Genomic DNA, 10098 nt, shown 5'->3' on the forward strand with positions numbered 1-10098 from the left:
AAGAAGAAGAAGAAGAAGAAGAAGAAGAAGAAGAAGAAGAAGAAGAAGAAGAACTCGAAGAAGAAGAAGAAGAACTCGAAGAAGAAGAACTCGAAGAAGAACTCGAAGAAGAAGAACTCGAAGAACTCGAAGAAGAACTCGAAGAAGAACTCGAAGAAGAGGAACTCGAAGAACTCGAAAAAGAAGAACTCGAAGAAGAACTCGAAGAAGAAGACGAAGAAGAAGAGCGAGCAGCGCCGCAGGCCAAGCCCCCCGGCGCAGCCGGGGGCTTGTTGTTCAGTAAAATAATTATGTTACGTTATTATCATTTACCTTATTAGGGAAAGAATTAGCGGTATTCTAATATTCATCGGTTTATAATGGTATATGCTTCAATAGTATTATTTATATGTGTTTTCTTTCTCATCTAATGTTTAGAGAACTCTGATGGTGGCAACATTCCTATTCCACATTGTTGTGTGTGTCCGTTATGCCGATAGAAATTCCGTCAATCACAAACATGGAATAGCTTAGTCACTGCTCAGTTTTCGATCAAGGAAACGTGTGGAAAAATAGGGTGTGGAATTCTGGCAACGCTGCTACTCATCAGTGCTACGGTTGGAATCCGCTATTCGCCAGCTCTCGGCCTCCATTCCTGAAACAACCCTCCAGAGCCTTGCACTATCAGCTCCAGACGTCTCCAGAAGGTGAGACAGAGGAAGGGATATTCATTTTAACCAATTTCTTTATGAAATTCCATAATTTGCATTATTTCATATATTTTCACGTGCAAACTAACCTTCACCTTCAGTTTACAGGTTTCATTAAGTGCGGCGTCATTACTTTCCGCGCATACTGTATGTATATGTTACAGTAATCTGTAAAATCAGGGAATACATATATTCCCTGATATTTTCAGGGAATGTGTATAATGTCTGATTCACTCGGGGAATATGTATATTCCCTAGAATTTTCAGGGTATATACATATTCCCTGAAATTTGGACCTTATTATTATACAGATTCCCTGAAGCATATTTAGAATGACAGAACAAAGGAAAAAACGAATAAACACATGGATACAATTATCTAATTTATTTATCACAAATAAAACTGATCGCAAAACAGTCAGTATTTAAGATATCCAAAATCAAGATAACAAAATTAATTATGAATGGCAATACAGTTATTAACTCAAAAAAAAGTAAAACTTGTCAGTCACAAAATGGTTAATATTTAAAACATCGCCTTGTTTTCACAATGCAGGCTTCAATGGCATCGTGAGTTGCATTTAACCTTGAACTTGAAACATTTACATCGATTTGTTTGGCAACGTTTTGAACCAGCACAGTTACATTTGGTGAAACCTTGGCCACCTGACTTCGACTCTTGCTGTACAGTAGATCGAAGAGAAACAATCCTATCAGTTGTCACATCGTCTTCGGAGTACAGTTCATACGTACATAAATCAAATTGATTCCTGGTATATTTCCCACTCAGTGTGCCACTTTTCACTGCAATTATGTTATCATTCTCGTTAATGTCCACAATCATTCCCATGATATTCCTTGGATCACCACGACCCCTATCCACTATTGGTATCGGAATCGTAACATAGTTCCCGACGTTTCCACGGTCGACTTCGTTTAACCATACGTAGCTTGTGAAAGTTGAGCTTCGCACGCACGTTTTCGCTGAGAAATATTATTGTTTTGACGAACGGAGAGTGGTGATGTTGGTTCGACAGAAGGTTGTTCTACAGCAGGTGGTTCGACAGAAGGTGGCTCTACAGATGCTGGTTCAACAGAAGGTGATTCTACAGTAGGTGGTTCGACAGAAGTTGGTTTGACAGAAGGTGGTTCAACAGATGCTGGTTCGACAGGTGGTACTACAGCAGGTGGTTCGACAGAAGGTGGTTCTACAGCAGGTGGTTCGACAGAAGGTTGTTCGACAGAAGTTGGTTTGACGGAAGGTGGTTCAACAGATGTTGGTTCAACAGGTGGTTCGACAGAAGGTGGTTCAACAGATGTTGGTTCGACAGGTGGTTCTACAGCAGGTGATTCGACAGAAGGTGGTTCTACAGCAGGTGGATCGTCCTCACCTTGCAGACGGTGAATTACATCATGTGGAAGAGCAGAAGTTGTGAGACCTACTTTAGCATCTGATCCAAACAACGCAGCAAATGGTGACCTTTTAAAAATGCCAGAGTGGTAGCTAGAGGGTTTTTTTTTTTTTTTTTTAATTGCACAAATTTTGATTCAACTGTCCAGTCTGTGGTTTGGTTATCACCCAACCAGGCTACCAACATATCTTTGATATCACAATTGGCACGTTCAACTGATCCCTGGCTCTGGGGATGTCTAGCTTTTCCATGAACCATTACGAGATCAGACCAAAGCAGTTTAAGTTCGGTTATAACACTAGCAGCAAACTCCGATCCATTGTCACTGTAAAATTTCCGGTGCGCCAAGTAAAAGAAAAATATCTAAAAGCTGATAAGCAACCTTCGCAGCACGTTTTGATGTGAGAGGTCTCAAGACAGAACTTTGTAAGGTGGTCTTAGTAAACCATTATCCACTTATAGTTGCCTTGCTTCATTGACTGCATGTCAACAAGTTCAACCTGTGACCTGGAACCAAAGTTCTTTGTCAGAATTGGTCGAACAACAGTCTCTTTAGTTGTTGGCCGTTTACGTTGACATTCGATGCACTATGATTTGTAAATTGACATGGTGTCATGCGTAATATTGGCATATTTTTTTGTTAATTCCTTCACCATCTTATCGCGCTCTCCGTGGCCAGTTGCAATGTGAGCACGCTTAATAATATCATACGTATCCTCCGGTGTAACAAAACAAATAGGATCCTTATTGGTATTCCGTCTTCTAATCAACTTGAAAACATCACCACACTTGAGAACCTCATACTTCTTCAGCAGATAGTATTCGTGAGGCTTTTTTTGGCTGTCAGATCTGCAATATTATTATTATATTGTTCTTTCGGAAGCAATACAGATTTCTTTAATGCATATCTTTTCAATAACTCTTCCCGAAAATATGCCTCTAAATCACAATCAGTTGGATTTGCCATGATGTTGACACTAGCACAGATGGCGTGTGACTGGCGACTGAAACTTTGTCTGACCTTGGGGGTCAGCGTGGGGGTGGGTGTAATTAGCGGGAGTCCTGCGATGTTGACACTAGCGAAGATGGCGTATGACTGGCGACTGAAACTTTGTCCGGCCTTGGGGATTAGGGGGGTGGGGTGGGGGAAGGTAATTAGCGGGAGTCCTGCGATGGTTCGGTCGGGTCACGATGCCATTCAAGCCTGCATTGTGAAAACAAGGCGATGTTCTAAATATTCACTATTTTGTGACTGACAACTTTTAATTTTTATTGAATTAATAACTGTATTACCATTCACAATTAATTTTATTAGCTTGATTTTGATGTTTTAAATACTAACTGTTTTGTGACTAGTGTGTATTTATGTGATAAATAAATTAGATAATTGCATCCATGTGTTTATTCGTTTTTTCCTTTGTTCTGTCATTCTAAATATGATTCAGGGAATCTGTATAATAATAAGGTCCAAATTTCAGGGAATATGTATATACCCTGAAAATTTTAGGGAATATACATATTCCCCGAGTGAATCAGACATTACACACATTCCCTGAAAATATCAGGGAATATATATATTCCCTGATTTTACAGATTCCCTGTAACATATACAAATAAACTTTGTAAAAAGGAAAGGAAACGAGCAATGTATAAACAAAAGAAACTAATAAACAAATCAAAACAATAATAAAGCGCTTCACAAACAGAGGCAAAATACTGCGTAGTAAGTTCTCCAGGTATTCGTTGAGCTCGGAATTAGTTTTCGTGGTTTTTCACTACAAAATCTCAAAAACTAAAGAGATGATATTAAAAAAACACTGGGGAAAAATATCAGCAAAATCCAAAATGGCTGTTTAAAATGCGCAAAAACGGCCTCGTATATTTCATCCAAAACACCCACCTCAACATGGGACTTTTCTAAACGAATGATACTATTGGAAAGGTAAGGTTTTAAGGAATATAATACTTAAATTTCATTTTAAGATACTGAAAAATAAAGAAATGAGAAAAGAATGAAAATAGTGTTTCAGATCATCAAAGTCATCAGCAGAATCATCAGCATTTTACACCTACCCGTTGTTTTATACAGGCCAAACACGGGTAGCAAGGTATTATTGGACATGTTTTTTCATACATCCATGAACTATCTGACGCACCTCACATGCGGTTCCGTCATGTTTGCCGATGATTTGTAACAAATAAAGCAATGAAATAATGTATATACAAGCATCCACGCAATTCTAGGACGACGTAAATACAGTTGGTGCTAAAACATCATCATGGGGCTTCAATTTTGCCACTGAAAAATGTGTTCACTCACATTGCCCGCCCAATATATCATATACTGCAATCTCCCAGAAGCACTCACACTGATTTGGGTGTTATAGTAAAGTTCATACTGACAAAATCATTGCTAAAACAGATGGTATTGCAGGCATTATGTCGACCACTAGGATTAGGATTCATGTGCGAGATGTATTTCACACACATACGACCAATAATTAATTGACTTTTCATCAAACGTCTGTAACAGTGGATACTTGAGGAATCTTCAGTGCTTGGAAAATGTAGAAACCTGCTGGCCAAAAAAAAAAAAAAAAAAGGGATTGAATGACAAGCCATACGTAGTGTAGAGTCAACTTGGCCCATTACGGTTACCAACTTGATCCCTCTACTTGACTAAAGGCGTTTTTACCAACGCATCAGAATATCAAACGCTATCAAACGCTATCAAACATGTTTGAAGTTCTTATCAAACGACTGGGAGAGGCGTTTGAAGATACGGCAGCGAATATGCTCGGAATAGCTAACACGCACTCTGATTGGCTGGAAGGTATTGCCATTCCTATCACATTAAATAATTACAATTCTGAGGCCCTAAGGATTATGATAATTGTTTTATATGAAAAGAAGATCAAAGTAGTAACTTGTTCCTGGCATTAGAATTCCAAAGAATTGTCCATAAGACTTGAAATAAATGGTTGTGTTGTCTTGTGATACCTCAACACAGTTCAGACATATGTCTAGTGAGGGACGTCCGTGTCAGTTCATGTGGTTGTGACTTCGTCTTCCAGTTATGTGAACTTGGTGTAGTTTATGCTATATATCCGTATAATACTTGCTGAAAAATAAGAATTAAAGGATTACCTTATTGCTGTATGCTATTGACATCCGTATTAAAGCAAATATATCGGAGAAATGATATTTGTTTTGAAATGCTGCTGAGGGAACACGAACATTGCGTACATCATGGACGACTGCTGTAACCGCTAAGATTTCATTCCAACCATTTATCCCCAAAATTTCCACCAACATGGAGCGAGAACTGTAAGTAATGAATGAAAAGTATTTTGTTATCTTATATTATTACAGTAAATAGTTTCAGCCTGTTCAAGGACCTTAATTTTAGTGTAGGGCTGTACATTGTTATTTGTACATACCATCATAAATACATTATGATAAACGATTTTAATATACTTAGTAATTTTATCCTTGACAATGCCCAAAATACATACATGTTTCAAAGCACATGCAGTTTATATTGTTGGTATTATTTTGATTTTTTTTATACATAGCACCAACATCACATTCATAATCAGTATTCATCTTAGTTTCTTACCAAATCAATTCCTGTCTCTGCCATGTTACTATACTCACCAGAATATTGGAGAATTTTCTGTACCTTTTTTTTCTTGTTCTTACATAAGTACTTTGTTCCCCTTCAGAGGATGAAGAAGAAGTGGACAACCCAGAACCACGTGAATCACTCACAGAGGAGGGTGTCCGAAAACAGTAAGTAAATTAGTGGTATTGGTTGGACACTTATACTGAAATATTACAATACAAAATAATCATGTATGCCAGGGCATACATCAGTACTGTAATTCTTTGGATGAAACTCTATGTAAACAGTCCCACAGATTGTTTCTTCCAAACAGTAAAGCTTGACCATAGGGTAGCCTCTAATTTTTGTATGTTTAGGCCCTTGTGGCATGACTATGTCAGTCTTTAGTATTGTGTTGTGCTTCTAAATATACATGTAGGTCACACATGTATTTTTTCTTCACTGTTTCTTATATCCTGTATAATTTTGCACTTGAAATGATATGACTTCCTTACTATAATGAGTGCCTAATTTTTCAGGGAAGGTGAAAGAACTGTGGAATTATGAGGCTACAGAAGCACTCCTGCAACTTGTCAAGGCAAACTACACGCGCCTAAATGACAAGAAAACTACAAAGGCCGTTGTGTGGAAGGACATCACCAGAGTGTTGCAGGAATTGGTAAGTTATTATGTAGGCCATGTGAGTTCATTTTCTTATTGATATTCGCCATAATAATCTGTTAGTAACCACAATTCATTACAGCTGGAGTATCACATTTAATATATTTTTTTTCCTTCAGGGACTAGCAGGCATCCAACTGCATCACATTGAGGTATTAGTTAAATGAAAACTGTTATGATGTATGCATGTCTATTATGTAAGCAGTGCACGTAATATGTTCCTGTCTGGATGTTGCCTACCACCAATGATGCTTTTCTGTATGTGGCATATGCTATGTGTCAGGTCCTTATGTTATAATGGGTAGCCTCTCAGTGTTACCTGCCTTTGATATTGGGAAGCTGGTTGCCAACTGCTTGATTCGTACATGATTTTGTACATGCACGTATGAATACTAATAGCTTTTTAAGTGACAGCATGGGTATGGTAACTGGATTCTGTATTATAATTTTAGTGCTTCATCATTACTTCATTCCATTTTCCTCCTCAAGGTTAAGGTACCATCGTCATGAAGCATCACACTGTAATTCACAGTGTGATCTGCATTCCAAGACTGTAGTGCCCCTGCTCAATGTCTGTGTTTTGTATGCTATGAACCTAAAAAATTTCTTCACATATTTTTGGTTTAAAAATGGTTAACCAGACCATTACTTTATGTGCTTCCCAATTAATGACCTCTCTCTGTCAAATGTGTGTTTAGGAATCCTTATGATGAAAAGATGCATGTATCAATTAATACTGAAAAATATTAATTCCACTTTGACTTTTCCCCCAAATTAGATCACAGGCGTGGAACTGGGACAAGTTGAGGGCAAGTGGCGCAACCTCAAATCAATATTCCATCATTATGAGGACTACAAGAAGGCAAGTGGGAGGGGAAAGAAGACTGAGCCACGATTTTACAATCTCCTGTCTTCAATTCTGAAGAATCATCCCCTGTCCCAGCCAGATCTGTGTGTGTTGGAGGGCACAGAAGTGGGTACTAGGAGTGTGGCAGAAATGGAGGTTGACAACCCTGTGGAAGAAGACCCAGCCACACAAGCCTCATTACTAGACCCTCAGCATGGTGAAGCCTCTCAATGTGCCCCAACTCCTCCTCAGATCCTCAGCCTGCTCATGCCTCACAAGCCCCACAGCCTGCTCCAGCCACACGTGAGGAGCCACCTGCAGCCCGAGGGAATGTCCCACCCCCAAGAAGAACAAGAACCAGAAGCTTAAGACCCTCTGCAGACAGAAAGGAACTGTTATTGTGCGTGAAATATATGAAAAATACACTGAAAACATCTAGTGATAAACAACAAAACAGTATGGCAGAACTAAAAGAACTTTTGTCTTGCATTGTGGGACGTGATAGAGAACGCCACGAAATGGACATGGAGATAAAGAGGGAGAGGTTGAATATCCTAAGATTAAAATTAATTGAATTAGAGCGCAGACAAAACAATGAGTGATTTTGTAATAAAATATAATACCAAATAACTACATGGTGACAAATGACTATAACACAATGTTTTGACTCTCTGAAGTCCTCTTCAGGTGTGATGTGGCACATATAATTGGATGTACTGGTGCTTGCATTGAAATGGTAGAATGGTAGGTTGGAGAGAATGCAGAGGGCAATGGAGGCAGGAAGGGTGTCAGAACCGGTAACTGAAGTCACCCTTGTGGTCTCTGACTTGTCAGAAAGACTTCAGTCACCGGTTCTGACACCCTTCCTGCCTCCATTGCCCTCTGCATTCCCTCCAACCTACCATATGAACACAAGCAAAAGTACATCCAATTATATGTGCCACGTCACACTTGAAGAGGATTTCAGAGTGAGTCAAAACACTTTTACAAAATTTTGGGAGGCACAATCAATAAAAACCATGTACATATATGTGCCTTGCTGTGGATGTGCTGTGTCTTGCGACACTGCTTCTGACCCAGGGCGGTGGGCAGGGTGCAGGGATGACCCGTCATCCAGGAGGTGCTCAGATGAAAGGGAGGGTGGGAGGGGTGTGGAGTGTATTTAGGGATGAAATGGGTGGGAGTGTTTTTATGCCTTTCCCTTTTTGGCTACCTCCCTTGGAAGGGGGAAAAAGCCTTGGTATATGTATGTATGTACATATATGTGAATTTTGTATATTTTTGTAACATGCAAAGAAATGTAAAAAACAATATATTTTGGCTAATTATTGAAACCCTAAACAGTCATATTCCAGGTTGCTTTTACTTTTTCCTGTCACTCACTGTAGCATTGCCACTATTGCCTGCCTTTTTAGCACACCAGCCTGGTCTCGTGGCAGGGCAGACAACAATGAAGAACTGAAATACTCAACAGCGTCATCCACCAGCCCATCCCTCTCGAGGATGTTAATTTCATCAGGCTGAGTTATTGATATGTTGTGAAGAACACAGCATGCTTTTATTATTTTAGGTATCCGAAGAATATCAGCATCTATGCTTCAATCGTCGAAACCTACCTTTTAAGAAACCAAAAGCATTTTCAATGGTAACTCTTGCTTTGGAGAGTTTAGTATTGAAGAGAATTTGTGCTTGCGATAAGTTTCCAGATTTCTTAAATGGTACCATCACATGCTTTTGGTCTCCAAAGGCAGAGTCTCCTACAATATGATATTGTGGTGATGGGAAATAATTTAGGTCACCGTTTTGGATTTTCTTATAAAGTGAAGTTGACTTTAGCACTCGGCTGTCATGTGCAGATCCCGGGAAGCCCACTTGAATGTAGGAAAAACTTTTATTAGGCAAGCAAACTGCAAGTAAAATGACACTGTTTTTTGTGTTCTATCAACATAATCGGCCTGCGTGGGTGATGGAGCTTTGATGTTAATGTGGCATCCATCCAGAGCCCCTACCACACCGGGAATTCCTCCCATTTCTTGGAATTCATGTGCAATTTCAGAAATTCTAGGAGGAATTGGCCACAAAAAGACATCCTTTCCTGCATTGCACCCATATCTGGCTCTGGCTGCATCTCTGCCACGCTTGCAACTGCCAATAGAGGCATCATAGGTCCTGATAGAAGAGACTGGTTTTCGTCATCTTCCATATGAGTATCAGAGTCGGTGCTGCTGTCCATTGTCTCGTCCCTTGGCTCAATTCTCGTAGTCTGGCTTGATGTTCCCACCACGGATGCTGTCTCTGTTATGATCCGTACGACACTTTTTCCGAGACGGTGCGAGCGAGGGTCGTCTGGCAGCACAGTAAGTCGTGTTTACCAATGACTTCAAACATGTTTGATAGCGTTTGATATTCTGGATGCGTTGGTAAAAACGCCTTATGTCAATATACACAGCATTCCTCACGCTGTGTTGTCTCGAGATACAATGGCTGTATCCCTGTAATGTACGTTTTGACACTCTAGTTTGCAGTCTCCCCATTTCATACCCCCACAAGCCGCCAGTAATTGCTACCATTTGCAGCATACATAAAGTATTTATGTATTTGTATATTTATCCACAGTTTCCCCTAGTTAATTGCATTTATAGATTAATTACAAACCTGCCGGGAGGCGAAAGTAATAGTCAAATTATTCGCAGCTGGCATTGTTTATCACACACACACACACACACACACACACACACAGCTCCCCTTCCCGTAAAATACAACTAGGTAAATACACACACACACACGGCCCGGTGGCGGATTGGTAAAGCACTGGCCTCACAAGCCTGAGAACCGGGGTTCGATTCCCCGGCCGGGCGGAGACAAG

General features: G+C 39.9%; 1 protein-coding gene across 1 annotated transcript; it reads left to right on the top strand.

Annotated features, from left to right (window-relative positions):
- Positions 1 to 5342: 5342 nt before the first annotated feature.
- Positions 5343 to 8821, top strand: LOC143020118 (uncharacterized). The gene is made up of 5 exons (XM_076176278.1): positions 5343 to 5427; positions 5826 to 5892; positions 6244 to 6383; positions 6505 to 6537; positions 7164 to 8821. Exons 2-5 carry the CDS (start codon positions 5829 to 5831, stop codon positions 7599 to 7601), a joined length of 675 nt encoding a protein of 224 aa, XP_076032393.1. The 5' UTR covers positions 5343 to 5427; positions 5826 to 5828; the 3' UTR covers positions 7602 to 8821.
- Positions 8822 to 10098: the final 1277 nt, after the last annotated feature.

This window comes from Oratosquilla oratoria, chromosome 39, assembly GCF_046742065.1.
Source record: "Oratosquilla oratoria isolate Oo_2021 chromosome 39, ASM4674206v1, whole genome shotgun sequence".
NCBI classification, from domain to species: Eukaryota; Metazoa; Arthropoda; class Malacostraca; order Stomatopoda; family Squillidae; genus Oratosquilla; species Oratosquilla oratoria.